General features: G+C 44.6%; 1 protein-coding gene across 1 annotated transcript in view; it reads left to right on the plus strand.

Annotated features, from left to right (window-relative positions):
* The first annotated feature begins 264 nt into the window (after nt 1-264).
* The window catches only part of LOC142772250 (uncharacterized), a 36,229-nt gene continuing 14,647 nt past the window's right edge, over nt 265-21,846 (plus strand). Inside the window, exons 1-3 of the mRNA XM_075874445.1 lie at nt 265-505; nt 593-748; nt 15,530-15,920. Coding sequence (XP_075730560.1) covers nt 15,637-15,920 — 284 coding nt within the window. The 5' untranslated portion in view covers nt 265-505; nt 593-748; nt 15,530-15,636. The remainder of the gene's footprint in view (nt 506-592; nt 749-15,529; nt 15,921-21,846) is intronic.

The raw sequence follows: 21,846 nt of genomic DNA on the forward strand, positions 1-21,846 counted from the left end.
AATAAATGGCAGCACAAACTTCGTCTCCCGAGGACTTCTTGAAAATGACAGCTCGCTCATGACCACGACCGGCTTTATAAATATTATAAAGCCGATCGTGCTCATGACAAACAACAAGCCTTCCTTGCTTCTTCAACGAAGACGTCGTGAAAGCCAAGCCGACACTATTAGATTCAGTTTCGGTTTTTACTTTGTGTTATTTCACCCCCAGGGGGCGCGTCTGTCCTTTAAGTATATATTCGATGTGTTGCGTACAACAAAGGTCTTTTTGTACGGTGGTGTTGCCGGTGCTTCTTACGACTTTCCCAAACACCACATTGGCGACGAGGATGGGCTAAACACGTCAAGCTACCTTCCGCATCCAGTGTCGTCCGGGTGCGTCCCGCCATGACTTTCTCCGGCCTTGCTCCGCCGCTGCCGTTCCTCCCGACGCCCGGCCGGCCGTCACTTCCATGGGATGAGTGGGAGCAGACGTTAACAGTCTACCTTCTAGCGTCCGGAGCAGGTGAGTTCCCACCAGCGCGACGCAAGGCCATTCTTCTGCATTGTTTGTGGGCGGAATGGCAGCGTGTTTACCGGACTTAACCTGCAGGGTCAAATGCCGCAGCACCGGAAGTACGAGAGAAGCCTCCCGCGGCCGCTACTGACGAGTACGAGGCTGCACTCATCACCTTACGGCAGCAGTTTTCCACGTCGGGTAACGTCGTCGTCGAGCGCCATCGTTTCCACCGCCGCAGCTAACACGCAGGCGAGTCCGTTCATGACTTTGTTGCTGCTTTACGGGAGCTCGTTTCGCATAGTTCGTTCGCTTCACAAGATGATGCTCTGCGGGACCGATTTGTTGCCGGCGTTGTTTCCAACCGCGTACGTGAACGGTTGCTGCTCGAGGGTTCCTCCCTTTCGTTCGAGAACGCAGTGCGGATCGCTCTTCAGTTTGAGCAAACAGCTGAAGAGCTGAAGGAATTTTCTGCTTCGGTCGGGCCTGTTTCTGTACGGCGTCGTTCCCAGTATTCGCATTCTTCGCGAAACTTCAATTTCCAGCCAAAAGCGCATTTTCAGCAAAACTCTCCAAGCGCTAGCGGTTCGCGTGCGCCGCAGGGGCCCCGCCCCCCTCGGCGAGACAGAGATAGCCGGTCCGTTTCACCACACTGTTTCCGATGCGGCTCGCGGAATCACCGCGCATCAGCGTCACAGTGCCCTGCGCAGGGAAAGAAGTGTTTGCTTTGCGGTATCAAGGGCCACTTTCAGAAAGTATGCAACCGCAAGCGTCAAATGCAAGGCAGGATTCGTGAAGTTGGCATCGATGACGATGCTTTGTCAGGGGGAAGTTCTGAGCAAGTTTTGACTGTGCAGCATCCCGCTCGCAGCGCAATTTACATATAAGTACGCGTAGCGGATGTCAAGTTGTCAGTCCTTGTTGACTCGGGGTCGTCTGTTTCAATCCTATCAGAGCAAGAATTTCACCAACATTTTCAAAGCGGTTTGCTCCTCCCAGCTCCGCATGTCACTTTGTTTGACTATTCGAAGCGACCAATTTCCGTGCTAGGCTGTTTCCAGGCAGACGTTCAGTTTAAAGGGCGCTCTGCACCACTTTTCTACATCGTTCGCCAAGGAACTTGTCTGATCGGCCTCGACGGCATTAAGGCCCTAAATCTTCGAATACAGGGCTCCACTCTTGAGTGCCTGCACACGTCCGTTGGCCCGCCGCCACGTGTTAATGACCCGACACCTTGTAACATTCCGATGCAGTCAATAGAGCAACCCAGGCAAGCAAACCTTCCGCCAGCCTTGGAGCACGACTTCGGTTCACTTTTCAGTCCCGAGTTGGGTCTTGCGAAGCGGTTCACGCATCGTGTCAAGATTCGGCAAGGCGTGCAGCCGGTATCTTCGAAGCTGCGCCGTCTTCCATATTCACTTTGGGAACCAGTGTCAAATGAACTTCACAGGTTGCTGAGCCTTGACATCATCGAACGCATCGATGCTTCTGAATGGGTTTCGCCCATTGTTGTCGTTGACAAGAAAGACGGCACCATCAGAATTTGTGTTGACCTCCGGGAGCCTAACAAGGCTATTGTACCCGACAGCTTCCCGTTGCCTCATACAGAGGAACTCCTTCATGCCTTGGTAGGCGCGACGCACTTCTCAAAACTTGACTCGGGTTCTGCCTACCATCAGGTTCTTTTGCACCCTGACAGCAGGGACCTGACAACCTTCATCACGCATGGACTTTTTTGGTTCAAAAGAGTTTGCTTTGGGTTAGCTTCCGCCCCAGCGGCATTTCAGAAGATGATGGCCACAATTCTGGACGGCTGGCCTGGTGTGTTGTTCTACATTGATGACGTGATAGTTTTTGGGAAAAGTGCAGAATAACATCTTTTGAACCTAACAAAGGTCTTGCAGAAAATCAAGTCTGCAGGCCTGAAATTGGACGACAAATGCCTCTTCGACGTTCTAGAACTTTCTTTCCTACGGCATAAGGTCACTGCACAAGGTATCTCGCTGCTTCCAGAGAAAGTAGACTCGGTAATTAACACTCCAGTGCCAACAGATGTTGCTGCCCTCCGTTCATTCCAGGGTCTTGTAGAATACTATTCCAAGTTTGTTGCCCGCTTGGCCCAGGTAGTCGAGCCTATGCGCGTTCTGCTTCGCAAGAATGAGCCATTCATCTGGTCAGCCGAAGCAGACAGCAGTTTCCGGAGGGTCAAGGAAATGCTTTCTTCAAGTACAGTTCTCCACATGTTCGATCCATCACTTCCAGTCATCGTGTCGACCGACGCTTCTGACTGTGGGCTGGGAGCCGTTCTGCAGCAGCAAAATGGCCATGAGCTCCGCACAGTGGCTTTCGCGTCTCGTACCTTGTCACCAGCGGAAAGAAAGTACTCGGTCGGCGAACGCGAAGCATTGCCATGCATTTGGGCGTGCGAACGATGGCACACTTACCTTTGGGGTCGCCATTTAAAGATTCGAACGGACCATCAGGCGTTGGTATCGGTGCTGTCCTCGCAAGGACGTGGCAGAAGGCCACTTCGAATTGCACGTTGGAATGCGAGACTCCTATGCTACAATTTCACTGTCGTGTACTGCAAGGGGTCTACCAACACGGTGGCAGATGCTCTTTCTCGGCTGCCAGCTCCTGCCGCGCAGGCACAGCTGGACAAGGATGAAGAAATTGTCGTTGGTGGAGTCGGCTTGCGTGACGAAGGAAGAATTCAAGCAAGCCGTCCTCAACGATGGTTGTCTGCAAACGGTCAAGTCATTCGTGCTCGGTTCTTGGCCACCACAAAAGTCCATACCAGAGGAGGCAAAACCTTTCTACTCTGTGCGCGAAGAACTTTCTGTTGTTGATGACCTTCTACTGCGCGCAGAACGCCTCGTTGTTCCGTCCTCACTCGCGGCTCAGTTCATCGCCGTTGCCCACGAGGCACATCCGGGCATCACGCGCACAAAGGCGCGACTTCGTGACCTATTCTGGTGGCCACGGATGGACAAGCAAGCTGAATCCGCCGTGAAAAATTGTCACATCTGCCTGGAGGCAGATAAGTCTGCCAAAACATCACCAGCGCCATTGCAGCCTATTGACTGGCCTGAAAGGCCATGGCAGAAACTGAGCCTAGACATTGTTGGCCCATTGGAACATGCACCTTACAATAGCCAATTTGCTATAACACTGGTCGATTACCATTCCAAATGGCCAGAGATATATTTCTGCAGCGAAGTGGCCACAAGCACCGTGAAAGACTTCTTAACCAGTGTTTTTGCCTGTGAAGGATACCCGGAAGAGATTGTTTGCGACAATGGGCCGCAGTTCACTTCGCGTGAATCTGTAACCTTTCTTCAAAACCGAGCCATCAAGCTGTCTCATTCGTCTGTATATTACCCCCAGGCGAATGGGCAAGTCGAGAGGTTCAATCGAACTCTGAAGAACTTCATCCAGGTTTCACTCCTCGAAAGAAGACCTATCCGACAAGCAGTTACGGACTACCTCTCTATTTACCGCTGTACTCCACAGGCTACCACTGGAGTTGCCCCAGCAGTTCTGCTGCATTGGCGAATGCCCCGAACCAGTTTGGATGTTGTAGGGTTTTCGGCACCAGTGTTTGCAAAAGACCCAGCAAATGAACTGGCGCGACTGCGCCAAAGGGTCCGCTTCAACAGCAAAGCAGTAAGGAGTACACGGACCGCAGGAGAGCTGCTAAGGAGCGAAAGATAGCTGTGGGTGATTTCATTCGTATCAAGAAGTCGTCCGTTCGCTTCAAGGGGGATCGCTCCTTTTCCTCACCAACGGAGGTGTTGGGGAAGAGGGGACCTGCCTCTTTCGGACTTGCAGACGGCCGCAATTGGAACGCCTCCAAGCTTTCCCGGGTTCCTGAGAGGGGCACGAGTCCACCATACCAACGTTTGGAGCTACCTGCGCCACAGCTTTCGGTTCAAGTGCCGCAGCCTGCCCTGCCGCCGCCGCCTTCTCCCGGGTCGCAGCCGCCGCCTCCTGGCGTACTGAAGTCTGCTGTACCGCAGTCGCCTGCTCCTGATCCGCAGCTGCCTGTACCGCAGCCTGCCATGCTGCAGCCGCCTTCTCCTGGGCCGCAATCGCGGTCTCCTGGCGTACTACAGAGCTCTACAAGCTCATTAGTCTCCGGCCGTGCAGCATCCCCATCGGCCGTCCCGAGAGCGCCGGCCACCGGTCCGGCTCAAGGACTATCAGACCCACTAGTTGCCTGTGTGTATAGCACAGTGTGTATGTAGTGTAAATATGTATGTGTATACAGAGTGTAAAATGTACAGTGCATGCATAGGGCTTTCTTACTAACACTTACTAACAACTAATCACTACATATAAGGGAGGGAGTATGTTATATTCAGTTTCGGTTTTTACTTTGTGTTATTTCACCCCCAGGGGGCGCGTCTGTCTTTTATGTATATATTCGATGTGTTGCGTACAATAAAGATCTTTTTGTACGGTGGTGCTGCCGGTGCTTCTTACGACTTTCGCAAACACCACAACTATCATCTTCAATGTGGCACCACCTCACTGATGGTGCTAGTGAACGTAGGGTCTGAAACTTGAAAGGCGAGGATTCTGCAGATTCAGGTTCTTCAAGCACCTCATGTTCGTTGTTGATGTAGTCGGCGCTTCTGACGTCTTGGCGCGGCTTCTTTCCTCGAAGTGGAACTGAACGTGCAGGTCTCTTCCTTTCCGTTCTCTGTTGCGGGGTTTTAACGGAGAGGTAAGCTGGGCACTGAGGCAACAGCGTAGGAATGGCATCGGGAGCTAAAGACGGCTTGCCTCTCGGAATGCGCACTTCCACGCCATTGACCACATGAACGTAATCACGCAATATGCAATGCGCTTCGAAATTATGTTCACACACAGCTTATGATTCCGTCAGGCTCTTGTCTGCTCTTCTTAGGTTTCGCTCCCATTTACTTCGAAGCGAGTCGTCTCTTGGTGCGGCGAACAGCGATGCTTTCGGCGCGCCCGGATAGCCGGTGCGGAAGCCTGGTGCAAAACAGTGGGAATCTGTTCTTTTCGCCATGTCATCGCGAAATTCCCAGTCGCTGGTACAATATAGATACGCCAAGATACGCAAGATAATGTCAAGTTATCCGAGTAACATTGCGCGCACAAAACGAGCAAAACCACAGCCCTCCCAGCCATGTGCCACCAACTGCCAACGAGCGCGCCAGAGCAGCCGGAGGCTAGGAAAAGGTGCAGTGGCGCCCTCGCTTGCTTCACCCGAGCCGGCCGCAGCCGCCGCCGGTCGCACCACTAGAAAAGTGTTCTAGTTCACTATACTGCGTTCCATAGAGTTTCCTAAAGTTTTAAAAAATTATATGCTGTGTTCCTCGTGAAAGTCTGGTATGCTGCTTAGTGCTCGGAGAATGTGATCAGGGCATCCAAGCTCGAGTTCTCCTGTCCTTGAATTCTTGCACAACCGACATCAAGTTGTCTGCTTCTTTTTCTCAGTGTAAATGTTTTTGGTGTGTTCGATGAACGTGTTTTGTGAAAGCTGCGGATCCACTGCGCAGATAAGTGTTTTTGCATGCCTCGAGCTTGATTTTATTCGTTAATAAGGCAGCAGTGTAAACCCTTATAGCACCTATTACATTGTATGGCTGTTGCAAAGGGGGGGGGGGGGGGGTGTCAGTTACCTAGTATTTTTCTTGTTTTGTGTTTTTCTCTTGTCACGACGTGCTTGGGGTGCAACTAGAGATGGGCGAAGCGGCTAATTTTAGTGAGCGGCTCTGAACGGCTCAGCTCACCGAAATGAACCGGCCCAATAACGGCTCACCAGTTCACTAAAGGCCATTTACTTCGTGTCGGAATCAAAATTTGGAAGCTCGCGTTTAAATGACACACCAATAACAGATGTAGCCGCAAGATTCGGGGACGAAGTAACAAAACTAAATATGGGAAGTATATTTAGAGAACAAACCATCGTGCAGAAATTCGTCGAGGCAGAAATTTATGGTGAAAGTGAACACTGCATGACAGAAATTCGCGAAAATAAAAGGCCTCGCCTAAAATATTTAGGAGCCGCCTAAAAGCACTATGTAGGAAGTCCGTCACAAGGCAGCAACATATAGTAGATAAAGGAGTCAATAAATTGGAAAGCTACGAAGCACTAGGTTATATTCGAAAAGTAACAGCGAATTCACTTGAAATGGTCGCCCATGGGACTTCCCCGATCAGTAACAGTATGGAAAAGAGAACAACCGAAGAAGTAGTACTTGAGAATTTCAATTGGAAGAAGGCAGAAAAAAAAATTTATTATAAGCGCGCTACTCTGGGCTTAGATAGGGTTCCCGTGTGCTTCATTAATTAACCAACTTTGACATAGCACTATAGAAGCACTGCTGAAATTTACGTAAAAGTGCTTACACAAGATGGAAATATCGGACACCTTGCAGAAAAGTAGCATGAACTTCATCTATAAAGGCAAGGGAGAAAAGGCTCATATAGATCGCTCACCATTACAACTGTACTATACAAGTTGGTGATGCAGGCAATGAATTAAAAATAGAAACGGGGACAGAGCAAAATGATATTTTGGGAGAACTTCAAATTGGATTCCGAATCTACAGGCGGTTAAACGATAACCTGCTTGTTCTTACTCGGTGTATAGAAGCATATAAAATAGAAAACAGGCCTTTATACATATTTTATCTGGACATCACTGGGGTGTATGACAATGTTAATCTGGGAATTTCGTGGGACACAATAAAGAAAGTGGGCATGGGTAATGGCGGTATAAAGCTTTTGAAAGAAATACACTGAGGAAACACAGTTTGGATAAAAGTAGAAGGAATACCGTGTTTGCTCGCAAAATTTGCACACTTTTTTTCCTAATTTTGGGGCCCCAGAGAAGGAGATGCGCAAATTACGTGGGGATATTGCCAGCGCATTCGAAATATTGTGCAATAGTCCTATAGCATGTGCAGTATATGCATTTATAAGAAAAGAAGAAATAAGTCGGAGCACGAACGCAGTGTACTAAATAATTTTGAAAGAATTAGGCCGTAATTTACTCAGTCAGAACTTGTCACGTGAGGTCTAGCGGGCTTCAATAGTTTTCTTGAAGCTCTTTCGACAATGTTGAGCAAAACTATTCCTCACGACACAGAATTACTGGAAGAACTAAGCATCCACACATAATTGAAAGGGCATCATTCAATGGCAGGAACTTGTATTAGAAGCGCGCACTTTCCTGCTTTCTAGCGCCGGTCGTCAAGTCCTCTTGAAGTACTTTCTGGCAGCATGCTTCATGTTTTCCTCAGCGAAATTCACAACAGCGAGCTTCAATTTCGCCGCATATATGGTTACTGCAGCACATCGCAAGGGAACCATCAAAACGCGTTGGCCAGATGGCGAAACCTAAACTTCCGAATTTGACCAAGTGTGCGTTGCAGCGCGAATACACAGAACGAAGGGAACAATTAGCGCGACAGGCCCTTGTACGCCTCAGATTCAGAAAGTCGTCCGTGCCGTGACGTGAGGGTGCATTCTCAGAATTATCGCGGTGGTAGAGATTGGAAGATAGGGGGAGGCAAACACTTGAACAGTTCCGGCAAACCGTCAACGGGTTCGTGTTCGGGTGCTGTATTCTTGGGACCCTAGTTCGGGAAAGTCCTCGGAAGCGGCGACTTCGCACAGGCAGCCTGTTTGACTGCGCTCGTCTGCTCGGCGAGGCGAGTACCCAGCCGAAGCATACAAATGTTCAAAGGTGCGCACACCGGCTGCAATATGTACGAAGTGCGTCGAGGTCTGGGGAAAGGCGTTATGGTTCCAGGGCTTACCTTTGGCAACTCAGTGGTGTGGGGCCAGAGGTGCATTCAGGAATAGATGTAAATCATAGGACTGTAGGACGCCTCGTGTTGGGCACTGACGGGAAGACGACAAATGAGGCTGTAAAGGGGGATAGGGGATGGACAGGCTTTGAAGTATGGGAAGCTCAGAGCAAAGTGAGAATTGGAGAGATGCTTAGGAAAACGAAAGACAGTAGATGAGCAGGAAATGTGTTCAGGTATTTGTGTAGGAAGAGCGTGGATGCAAAGTGAAGAAAAAGAACTAGGAGGCTCGCTAGTAAATAAAAAAGTGGCAGTGTTGGTGATATGGCAACAAGGAGCATTAAGCGAAAAGCCAGAGAGGTGGAGTGGATTTATTGGATGACACTGATGGTAAAGAAGCCACCTCTCAGTAACTACCGAAATGTTAAGAACAAAATAAGGCGGCAGATGTTTTATGGTAATTCAAAGGGAAGCGCTTTACTGTTCAAAGTGAGATTGGGTTGCCTTAGAATGTGTAGACAGGAAGCGAGGTTCAGTAAAAAGAGGGACAATGTACAGTGCTCAACTCTCATGTCTATAACAACGGTGCGTCGCGCGTGGAACAGCGCAAACGACATCTGCAGTCGCAAATGCGCCACATCTGAGCATCCGCGACGACAGTGATGTGCCTGCCTTGCATTTTCCACCCTCCTTTAGTTTAGGGGCCGCAATGACTGCTTTGGCCGTTGAAGCGCTGTCAACTTTGTAGAACCGAAGGGAAAAAAAAAGAAACCTGAAATTGCCCGGATAGGTGCCTTTTATGCTCTAAACTCATCCTCGCTTCATGATATCGTATCAGAGTGAGAACGGGTTGCTTCGCTCTTTTGTGTTCTTTTTGTTTTTTCGCTAAATCGTTCAGAGAGCTTTCGATGGCCAAAGCGATTGCTGCATCCGCAGTGATGAACAGGGATCAGTATTGCAAGGCAAGCACATCACTAGCGCTGTGCATACTCAGATGTGGCGTATTTACGACTGTAGATGTCGCCTGTGCTGTTCCGCGCGCAACGCTCCGTCGTTATAGGCATGAGAGTTCAGCACTGTGTATGCTGTCGGAGAGCTAAGGAAACGATGGAACATGTTCTGATTGAATGCGGCGATACGCGTGGGTACTAGCCTACAATGTGGCTTTGGATCTTAGGGACGAACATGAAAAGGTGAACACGACCACAATAGAAGCAAGTAAGAGACAGAGTATTGGTGGCAAAAAAGCAGAGAGAAAGGACAGAAATAGTGGGAAATAGTGCGAAGAAGTCATTCTGCCTAAAGAGGCAGAAAGGTGGAACATAAATTGACATTTTTTTTGTTATAATAAAATCAATTTAATGGAAGTAGATAAGGTATTAGGCCAACACAAAAGGAAAGTTTCATTTTTTCCTTGTGAGCCTGGTGACGCACATGTCACCGCCCCATTATAAAACTGACGCTCATAGCATCCATTCATTCATCCACGTGAGCTTTTGTTTACTTCTTGTCCGTGACTCCATGTGCTGGGCAGATGCACCACTTTTTGTGGACTCATCTGAGAAGTTCTGTTTGCCATCATCGAAGCACCAACGGGGCTTTGACGCTGCAGAGATTCGTCCACTTCGTTGAGCATACGCGCGAAGGTGTCATCTGAGACGTCATTGACGAGTGGAGTCGTGGTATCAATGGTATTGACACGGAACGTAAAACGCGCACAATGGACGGCGTGACGAACTGTGTGTATTTACCGTGATGGATGTAACATTTGCAGTTGATGTGCTGCCATTTATTTTCTTTCTCATGATTCTAAGCGAACTGATATGTGTTACTCATTTCTGAGTGAATGTATCTTCTTGCATGTAACGGGATCAAAATATACAGTATATTTTTAGCTGATGTCTGGGTGCCGGTTATACAAGAATTTTGGTGCGCTAGTTGACTTCATAGCGCGGCTTCACGGCAATGCAAAGAAGGGAGCCTTGCCTCAATAAGCGGCTAGTTTTTTCTTCCTGAAGCGATTTGCGGTCCTGGGCGCCGGTTATATGCAGGGGTGTGTCATACAGAAGAAAATGCGATCTTCAGACGACACTTGGGGCATGCTGAGTTCACAGCGCCGCAAATGAGCGTGCCAAAGCTTCGCTAGAGGCCAAGTGATACACTGAAAGTGACGAAGCTGCGCTCTACCATGGCCAAAAGTGAATGACAGGAAAGCCGTAACGCTTCACCTTGTTTTATGGCTTTATTATCTTTAATTATTGTTATCTTCAATTATTATCTGTTAGCTGCACTTCTTCGGACCGTATTCACTATCGATGAACAAGACGATAGCGACCTCGCTTTCCTGCGCAGCGCTTGCGGGAAACTGTAGTTCTGTTTTTAATCTGCGCGCGTTGCGGTGGCCGTGTGCGTAACTTTTGAACTTTGTTCTTTCTATCTTTGTTTGCATAGTTACGGCAAGAAAGATTGGGTTGAGTTGGCGCGTATTGACTGCATGCGTACTTTCGTGGTAGCCCATGACCTGCGTTCGACACAATGCGTACCTAAGGTCGGCTAGAAAAATTCAGAGGGAAAAAGTTTTCCCCCGGGGACAGATTCAGACCCACGTACATACCATCTAAGGGCAAGGGGCTAGAAGAGCACAAATAGCAAGCTGGTTGGGGAAGTTCAGGAGCGGAGTGCAGATGATAGCATGGGGAGAAGGAAAAGGACGAGAGAGTAAAACATGCTGTGGAAATAAAAAGAGGGATACAGAATAAGAGGCAAAAAGAAAAGGATGTTGAGAGAGAGAGAGCATCAAAGAAAGAGATCTTAAGATAGAAAGTGAGAGAAAGAGATAAAAAGTGGAAGCGAGATACAGACATAAAAAGAAAAATATAGGGGACCCTTGAGCTTTGCGTTCTAAGTGTTGAACGTGGTAATGATATCCTGTCCCTAGTGCGTACTTGAACCACTTGGTGCATGAAATTATTTCGAACATGCTATGCACCCGCCATGTAGGTTTAAGGGAATATGCTCACTAACTTGTGTACATTTTGTAGTGGGTGACCTGCACTAAACCATGATGTGATCAAGATAATCTCATATTCTGATAATAATCTCATATCCACACTAAATTTGGCTATAATCATTGATCGCACCAATGCATATTGAATTTACTTTTTCTGGGTGGTCTACTGGCAGTGTTTGAAGTATGCATTAGGGACAGCATATCGCTATCGCATTCAGCTCTTGAAGACAGAGCTTAAGCGTCCCCCAATTTTTTCACTGATCTTTGTTTTTCAAGATTCATTCTGATCACTCCTTTTTGAGCTTGGAAACTTTGGTAATCACACTGAAAATTCATTCCATGTGTCATGGTAGAGAGACACACTGCAGTTCCAGAGCATAGTACATGCAGTTGTTCTCGCTCGCTAGCTCAAGTCTCGCGTGTGTGTTGTCTTTGAAGCACAGCCTTTCATTATTATTACGACTCAAGAAAGACACATTCTAAACATCCCGCAGTGTCTAAAAGAAACTGTCTACACATTTGATTGCCTGGCATCAACAGTTGATGCACCCATCTTTATTTAGCTACAGGGCCTCAGTTTAATATAGCCTACCCACATATTTTGTGCTAAAATGAGGAAACAGACACTTAGCTCATTGGTTTGGTTCACGAAGCATTTGTTTCTTTCATATCTAATATGCTGCAACAACACACTGCCTCAATGTTCAATTTCATATTTTCTTTTTTTCCAAATTCAAGTGCTCAAATTAGTTATCCTTCTGTATAGAGGTTGTCTTAAAAAAAAAATAAGTAGTTTATCAAATAGGTACTGAAAAGTTGTCACTCAATTAAAATAATAAAAAAGTTTAATGAAACTCAGCTGACCTTGAGTGTAGTGTGTTGTTTATGCTGGCGTTAAGAGTTGTCTGTGTGCTTTCGCAGATGTGTCCATTACTTTGTAGAGAAACGAAGAAGTCTTATGCTTCAGATATTGCGAGAAAAACATTGCTCTAGTGTCCTCCTGGAAGTCGGTCATTATTTCACGAAAATGTGGCTGCTTAATATTTTGTGAACGTAGTATTGTGGTTGTGATGTGACCATGTCTGTGGACTGCTGCAAAGAATAGGTTTCATTGAAACGAGTGAAATTGACTATTCAACTTCTGCCCTTTTTGTCGATTGAAATTTGGAAGAATGTCATAGATTGTTCTGCGATGTTTATGTATTATCAGCGTGAAGCAGTATTGTCTGTTTTACAAAGCTCTGGTTTATTTTAGGCTCATGCAATTCTTCACACATCTGAATGTGCCGAGAGAAAGAAATTTGCATCTAAGCGAGGGCAACACTCGGTAGTGACATGTTGATTTTACACTGCAGAATGTACACGTGTAGTGACAAACTGGCGTTACTTTATTATGTATTTTACCTTTTAAAACATATGTGCATGTCTGTGTTTTGTTTTCTATACGACGAAATCTGTGATCTCGACAAGTGAACTTCTTTTTTTTTTTTTTTTTCAGTTCTGCTAACTGATCGACAACCGTGTCAATTCACTTAACATTCTTGATTCAACATTATTCTTGATTCGATCATTTGTATATTTATTTGTCTTTTCTCTCGGTGATGCTTAAAATGCAAGCAGTGCATTGAGTTGATTGCTCTGTTTTGTAATATGTCCAAGGAAGTACGACCATTCTAGTATATGAGGACAGTCTTATAAGTGTGATGAGTATTGTCTGCATTCAGTGTACAGTAAAAGCTCGATAATTCGAACATGTTTGTTGGTCCAGGGAGGAATCTACATTGTTCAATGGCATGACACTCTTGTAATTTGATCATATTCGACCTAAACCCAGTCAACGCGTCCGGTGATTGGAGAGTGCCGAGCACGAAGCGCAAGCCAAATTACCTGCGAAAAAACACGTGCACGTGGCGCAGGTAACAGTTGTGGCTGTAGGGAAGGTTGTGGTGCAGAACACCTTTCAGGCTTATTGAAACGGGTCTCGTGAAGCTTGGCTGCTTTGGAACAAAATATCAGGATGACAAAAGTTACGACTTTTTTACTTGTGAGAAATATTTAGCGCATTTATAGATTGATGAAGAATTGGTAAATGGTTTTATTTTTCAAATATTTTAAACAAATATTTTTGGTAGTTTGGCATTTTATCTATTTAAATGCATTGTCCAGTCTCGTCAAATCCGAGCTAATGAGCTTTGAATATACTTATTTGATAAATGGGAATTAGTGCTCGTATGTCTGTTTGAGTAAATGTCTGGAACTTTATATGTTGCATAGCTTACTTATGTTTCATGCAATCATAACATTGTCACTAAAGTAGTTCATAAGCAAGAATGGGAAATGCTAAATTGCACAGGTACACTGAAAAACATATTTTGGCAGTCCGCCTAAATGTGCCAGCTTTTCTGACAACCAAACTGTGATATCGTTTCTATCCGTTTTGAATTATTCATTTCCCATTTTGTTATATTTTGCTGTTTATTTCAGATTGACCTTGTACACTTATATATCATTTCTTATGCTTCGTGTGATGAAATATGAAGTTATTTGGTTAGTGTGCAGAATTTTAGGGATTTTTCTATGGAAACAAAAAAAAAATGTGCAATTAATGTTTTCTGGGCTAGGGCCTTATTTATTGGCGTATTACAAATAAACTTTGTCATTTAGGGATAGTATCAGAATTACATTGATAATGAATTCTTGCACATTCACTGGAGGTGTTTGCGCATATTAGACATAGTATTTACAAACAAATAGAAAAACTCTTTGTGACCTTTTTGTAGCTCAGTTGCGTTCCAGTAACATGTGGCTTGCTGATGCAAAGGTGATTAAGTACTTTATCTCATCATCATCACCATCAGCCTGACTACGTCCACTGCAGGACAAAGGCCTCTCCCATGTTCCGCCAGTTAACCCGGTCCTGTGCTTGCTGCTGCCAATTTATACCCGCAAACTTCTTAATCTCATCTGCCCACCTAATCTTCTGTCTCCCCCTAACCCGCTTCCCTTCTCTGGGAATCCAGTTAGTTACCCTTAATGACCAGCGGTCATCCTGTCTACGCGCTACATGCCCGGCCCATGTTCATTTCCTCTATTTCAACTATGATATCCTCAACCCCCGTTAGTCCCCTAATCCACTCTTCTCTCTTCTTGTCCTTAAGGTTACCCCTACCATTTTTCTTTCCATTGCTCGCTGCGCCGTCCTCAATTTAAGCTGAACCCTCTTTGTCAGTCTCCAGGTTTCTGCTCCGTAGCTAAGTACCGGCAAGATACAGCTGTTCTATACCTTCCTCTAGAGGGATAGTTGCAATCTACCTGTCATGATTTGAGAGTGCTTGCCAAATGTGCTCCACCTCATTGTTATTCTTCTAGTTACTTCAATCTCGTGGTTCGGCTCTGCGGTTATTACCTGCTCTAAGTAGACAGTCTTTTACAAATTGAAGTTTACTATTACCTATCTCGAAGCGCTGCTCTCTTCCGAGGTTGTTCTACATTACTTTCGTTTTCTGCAGATTAATTTTAAGACCCACCTTTCTGCTGTCCTTGTCCAACTCCGTAATCATGAGTTGCAATTCGTCCCCTGAGTTACTCAGCAATGCAATGTCATCGGCAAAGCGCAGGTTGCTAAGCTACTCTCCATTAACTCTTATTCCTAACTGTTCTCATTCTAGGCTTCTGAAAACTTCCTGTAAGCACGCGGTAAATAGCATTGAGGAGATTGTGTCCCCCTGCATTACACCTTTCTTGATTGGTATTCTGTTGCTTTCTTTATGAAGCACTACGGTAGCAGTTGATCCCCTGTAGATTTCTTCCAGGATGTTTATATATACTTCATCGACGCCCTGATTCCGCAGTGTCTGCATGACGGCTGATATTTCTACAAAAGAAATATGCAATAAATGTTTTCTGGGCTAGGGCCTTATTTATTGGCGTATTACAAATAAACTTTGTCATTTAGGGATAGTATCAGGATTACATTGATATTGAATTCTTGCACATTCACTGGAGGTGTTTGCACTTATTAGACATAGTATTTACAAGCAAATAGAAAAACTCTTTGTAACCATTTTGTAGCTCAGTTGCGTTCCAGTAACATGTGGCTTGCTGATGCAAAGGTGATTGTGTACTTCATCTACAAGTGCAGTAATTTTTTCATTTCCTCATGTTCTAGTGATGTTCCAGAGAGTGCTTGTCCATGGCTTCCAATGCTTTCGTCTTGTTTCTGTGGTTTTGCAGGCTCCTCGTCTTCCGCATCCCATGAGGAATACGATTTACTCGTGCCCGTAGAAGGCGGACTGTATTTGTGTAGTCAGTGCGGCTATGTGAACAAAAAAAGGGGGCTCATGCGAACACACCTTCGCAAACAAACGGGCGAGCGCCCCTTCCAGTGCCACCTTTGCCCAGCTGCATTCACTCAGAAAGGGAACCTCACTGCCCACATGCGCACCCACACAGGGGAGCGTCCCTTTTCCTGTGACTGCTGCAGTGCATCGTTCCCAGAGAAACACTCCCTTGTGTATCACTTGCGCACTCACACAGGCAATTGTGCATTTTCCTGTGACCAGTGCAATGCGTCGTTTGCAAAGAAGACCAGTCTCACTAGGCACATAAACACCCACACAAAATAGCGTCCATTCTTCTGTTGCCACTGCAATGCATCTATTTATGAAAACAACAGCTTGTAAACCACGTGTACCATCATCATACAAGAAAGTCAAGATAAAAAGTGAGTTGTGTACAGACCCTTTCTTTAAAGGGACATGCAAGTCAAGGTTTTTTTTTTAATTTATAAGACAGTGTAATGAACTTTTCGCTTTTTACATAACTTTTTATACTGATTTCAGATATGTAGTCAGTTTGTTATTGATTTGCACAACTTTGTTTTCCACCATGACAATCTCTAAAATATAACTTTTTTTGAACAATCTTTTTCTGCCACTAAACTTTTTTTATTATGTGCGATTAATGGCTGATATTGCTCGACAAGAACTATAGAATGCAAGTAAGTATTAGGAATGTAATAATCTTAAGAAGCTTGCCAAAATATCATCTTGGGGAAAATTCATTTTAAATGTAGAAATCAAACCTGATCTTTGTGGCAAAGAGGTGCTTTTTAAAATGATTTCACTATGAGACCTTGGGAATTATTGCCATCTTGGGCATGTGGCTTTCATGAACTACTCATGAGAAATTTAATGTCTTGTAGACAGGTGACAACTTCCAGGGAACTCTAGACATTGAGCATTTGGTTGTTGTTTTATAGCCACATTGTACTCTTTAAGGGCAATTTCAATCCACTTCTAGTTTAATTGATTTTTTTTTCATCATAAACGTCTCTCTGGTGAAAGGCTGCTAACGAAAAACTAGCATTGTGAAACACCTTGATCAAGTTATTAGTCAGAAAAGCGAAGGTGTTAAACGAAAGAGTGAAGTTCCTGAACTCCTTACCGATCTTGGTAAAATGGAGCTCGCATACAAGATCAAGCTTAGAGAAGGTGCTGCATCACTAGCATTGACCTCTCCATGAAAAGTTCTCGCATCGTTAATGTTGAAAGCCAAGGTAAAACTACAAGAGATGGTTGAGCTTTGAGTCATTAAGGCAGTGGAGGAGTCAACACAGCGGTGTTCTGGAGTGGTCATTGTGCAGAAGCGTTATCGAGGTGTGCATGGACCTGACCGAGCTTAACAAGTGTGCAGAGTGAGAGGTTTACCCTCTGCCTGTGAGTCAGCATGTATTTGCGCAACTTGTCGGAGCTCAGTGTTTGTCCGATGTTGACACCAATTCAGGATTTTCACGATAGTGAAGTTTTTTTTGGTTGGAATAGTGTACAAATAAAAAGGACATGAGACCACTGAACAAAAAACACCCCGCAACATTGTCTGTGTTGTCCTACTGTCAGGTGGCGTGTTTTTAGGGCTTGTTTTAATTACAACTGTGTCATAACCAATTGCCTAAGCTTCCAAACTGCTGTATGTTCATGGCTGCAGTAGCGCAAGTTAACATGATCAAGAGAAAAGGAAAGAACAGTACCCAACCTAGTCTTCCAAGTGATCTTTATTATAGATAAGTGGGTGGTTGACACAGGACAATAATGACGTGGTTACAATGTGTTCAGATGATGGTGCGCGTCGAGTGCTGCCTTGAAGCCAGAAGCTTAGACGGGTCCCGGATGTATGCGGTGGCGCTGCAGTCGCATGGGCTGTACGAATGTGTTGTGGCTGGTTACAGCATCCTTGCTGAGCTCTGGCTTGCAAAAACTTGGTATTTCTGTCACTTGTTAAGGGTATATATAATACCGTTTTTGTATATTCATCGACCTCTCGAAGCCAACATAAGTTGGAAAAATTTTTTTGTATTGCGACACCTGCGAATTCAACAGATATGTGCGTGCACGTGATGAACAATCCCGGGCAGCTGCCTTGTTACCATGCCGTTCCAATAACCGTACACGGAGCCTACGGGAACCTGTGCTTACCGATTCTGCAGTCTACGCTTGTGCGGTTAGGATTTAAAAAATGGGTAGCTGTACATACTGTCATTCATCATACTTGCTTTCCAAATACTATTTTATATTTGTCTTTGTGAAAGATTTTAGTTATTCACAAACCATGGATGACACAGAATGTATATCTGTCACTTCTTTGTTCATGTGCGTCTTTTCCACTTGGAATATTGTCCAAAGATTAGAGAATGTTTTCCTTTTTTTTTGACGGGAGCATTTGAAGGGGGGCAGGCTGTCGTGGCTTGGTGTAACTCAGGCAAAATCACATGTACCATAGCCAGCTGTAGCACTTTGAGGATGTAAAGATAAGTCTTTTTTCCTGTTCTTGACGTGCACCTTCTACATTGTATGGCACCTTTTACACATTGCAATATTGTTGCACTCATTTACTATCATTGCTGTAATTTCAGGCTCAGTGGCTAAAGGTGTTCTTTTTATTGCATATTTGAAAAGAGAGTACCTGTTTTAATAAGCACAAATTGTGTACGAATCTAGAGCCTTGTCATTACTGTCTTGGTTTTTACATCGGGCTTGGAGGAGGCATCACTTTATTTTTAAGTCTGTTGCTACATCCGAGTAGTATCTCAAGTGGCTTTTTCAGTTTTTGTTTCACTGCATACGCTGTATGTTCTGTCCTTAATCCACCTTAATGAGCTTAAGGGTTACAAGTTATTAGGGTATGAGACAATATTCACGGAAATTTTGAGCACTTGCCTGTTTTTGTTTGACAATTTTTGTGACTTCACAACTCACTAGGTAGCTGCAGCTGTCCTTGGTTCATATTTTTCTTCAAAAAACATGGTACCCATGCCAGTTCTTCAAACGAAAAGCCATATGCAATTTTAAGGGCAGATGCGAGTAAAAAAAAAATTGATTTTTTTCCAAAATTAGATATTTTTGTTTTTATGGGCTCCTGCAAGTTAGGTTTCTCTACTTTCACGGCAGAGGTTGTAACTAAACTCAAAGTATGTTAAAATCACTTTTAATGCGTTCAAGGTGGCTATTAAAAACTAAAAAGAGCTCAATGTCTAGACTCCCTTGGAAACTGTAACCTGGCTACTTATTATACAGTTTCGTATGAGGAGTTAACGAAAGCCACATGCTCGAAATAAGGATGATCCCCAAGCTCTACATGGTGGACAAATTATTAACAAAATAAAACATATAATTGCGACATAAATGAGCTCCAACTTATACCTTTAAAATGCTTTTTTCTCAACATCAACTTTTGGGCCAGCTTTAGAGTTTTGACGTGGTGTTTTTGGTACTTCTGATAGCTAGATCAAGATAAAATTTCGCCCCAATATTTCTTCAGATGTGAAGGGTACAAGTATCTCCTTTAAAACATAGTATCGCCTGTATAATTACTACATACCTAAAGCAAGCACGTATTATTTCATTTCATTTCATTTATTTTCTCTCAATGCACAAGGCGTTACAGAGAGGAGTGGTGGAAAAACAAGTAACAATCTGTACAAACAAATGGAGCATGTTTAAAAAGGGTATGCGTTTATGGTACTTTTGAAGTTGGCCGGGTCAGTGATGGATGCGATGGAAGCGGGAAGGTGATTCCAGTCCGTGCTTGTTTTGGGCACGAATGAATTAAAATGGAGGTTTGTACGGCTGCTTGTAATTCGAACTTTGAAGTGATCGCTGTTGGATGAAATGTAGGATGGCGGCAAAAAAAAAGCGAGTTACTCAGTGAGTGCATGGTATGGTACAACTTGTGGAAGAGGCACGAGCGCGAGATTTCGCGGCGAAATGATAGGCTAGGTAGATTTAAGGTTGACTTCATATGGGTTACGCTTGCTGTACGGGAATAGTTTGACAAAATGAAACGAGCGGCGCGATTTTGAATTGCTTCGATGCTACTGATATGGATGTTTACGTGGGGATCCCATGTAGATGATGAATATTCAAGCTTTGATCGGACTAATGTTTTATAGAGCAGAAGTTTCAGTTGCATCGGGGCAAGGGAGAAGTTACGTAAATAACCAAGTGTGCGGTTAGCATTGTTTTTAATGAGGTCAATGTGAGACTGCCAGGAAAGGTTGTCAGAAAGTGTAACGCCAAGGTACTTGTAAGAGCTAACTTTAGTAGTAAGGGGAGAATTATCAAGTACGTAGTTAGTAGAAATATTACATGTTCGACGTGAAACTCTCATTACCTTGCATTTAGTAACATTAAGGTTCATTAACCAAGTATCGCACCAAGATGAAACATTGTCTAAGTCGAGAAAAATACAGTCAACAAGGGAAGAAGCGTCAATGGCAAGAAAAAGGTCATTAGTAAAGCAGAGAAGTTGGGTCTCGCACGAGTACTGTTTCCGGAATCCATGCTGGTGATCACTAAGGAACGAGTTGTTTTCTAAAAAAGTGATTATGTGGGAGTAGATGCCGTGTTCCATGAGCTTACACGGTATACTTGTTAACGATATAGGCCTGTAATTGCGGGGGTTATGAACGTCGCCTGATTTGTGAAGAGGAACCACCTTTCCCGCTTTCCAGTCGCCCGGGAGGCAATGACATTCCAAAGACTGTGTGAAAAGCTTACATAAAATGACAGATGAGTAAACAGAGGTATTATGCAAAAACTTTGCACAGATACCGTCTTCACCTGGAGCACTGGCTAATTTCATGTTTTCTATCAATTTTGGTATGCCAACACAGCCAAATAAAAGGGGTTCCATGGGAACAAAGTTGTGGGTGAGGGTATCGGAAAAGGAAAGTGCTGTAGGTTTAACAAAGCACGATGAAAACGCAGAGCTTAAAATGACACAACACTCTTCTTTCGGTACACGGCTGTTATCATCATGGATTAATTCTATCGCCTTTTTTTCATTTCCCCTAGTCATCTGCCAAAATTTCTGTGGGTTAGTTGCAAGCAGGGAGGGAAGCGTTTGTTGATAATAATTTTCTTTTGCAACGGATAATGCGAGAGTGTACTCGTCAGCTGCGTGATGATAAGCGGACCATCTTTCCGCGTTGTTAGTTAGCTTTGTCCTTCGAAAAATTCATTTCTTTTTATTCAGTAGTCGTTTTAGTGTAAGCGTGAACCAAGGGGACTTTGCGTTTTGCCTAATTCTGCAGAGTGGAATAAAACGATTGGTAAGTTCTGCTACCTCCTGCTTAAACGAATTCCAGTTTTGTTGCACAGACCTTTCCAGAAATTGCGAAAGGTGATCGTTTAGGAAAAGCTGAAGCTCATTATTAATTGAAACATAGTCGGCTCTTTTGTACTCCCTAAAAACTTTTGAGCTATCATTTCTTTTAGTTGTTTTAGTCATGTTAAAATGTATAGCTAGATGGTCGCTTACGCCCGGAATAACTGATAGGGATTTAATTAGGTCGGGATGCGTGGTCAGCACCAAGTCTAGAACTGAGAAGGTGGACAAGGTAATGCGGGTTGAAGCGTTAACCAGCTGGGTAAGGTTAAAGTCTGAACACACATCAAGAAAGGCAGCACTGTCGGCAGAAGTTGATGAAATTATTGGGAAAGGGGGAGACCACGAAACATTAGGGAAGTTAAAGTCACCTAGGAGAAACATAGGCGCAGCCGGAAACCTTACTCGCAACTTATTTAGTACATCGTGTAATTCATTTGCGAAACGGTAGTAAGGTTAGGAGGCTGGTAGCAGCCACAAACGATATCTTTATGGTTAGTGCGAACACACGCGACAACAATTTCAAGCGGTGAAACAACAGGCACGCTGAACGAGCTACTCTCGTCACTAATGGCAATCAATACGCCGCCCCCGCACTTCGTACCCCGGTCACAGCGGTAGAATTTTAAACTTTTTTGAACAGTTAAACATTTCGTTATTTTCAATTTCCGCGGACAGCCAAGTTTCAGTTACTACGACGACATCAGCTAGACATGTATCTATAAGCCCAGATAGGGCATCACGCTTGTTAGTAACACTTCGAGAATTACATAGCAAAAAAGAAAATTCGTGAGCTCGAAAATGCTTATCTAGCTATCGATGTGAAGGAGCGCTGGCCCCTGCGCATTCTGCATTGCTTACTTCAGGAGCAATGTGGACGGGGTTAT

This window comes from Rhipicephalus microplus, chromosome 9 (genome assembly GCF_043290135.1).
Source record: "Rhipicephalus microplus isolate Deutch F79 chromosome 9, USDA_Rmic, whole genome shotgun sequence".
NCBI classification, from domain to species: Eukaryota; Metazoa; Arthropoda; class Arachnida; order Ixodida; family Ixodidae; genus Rhipicephalus; species Rhipicephalus microplus.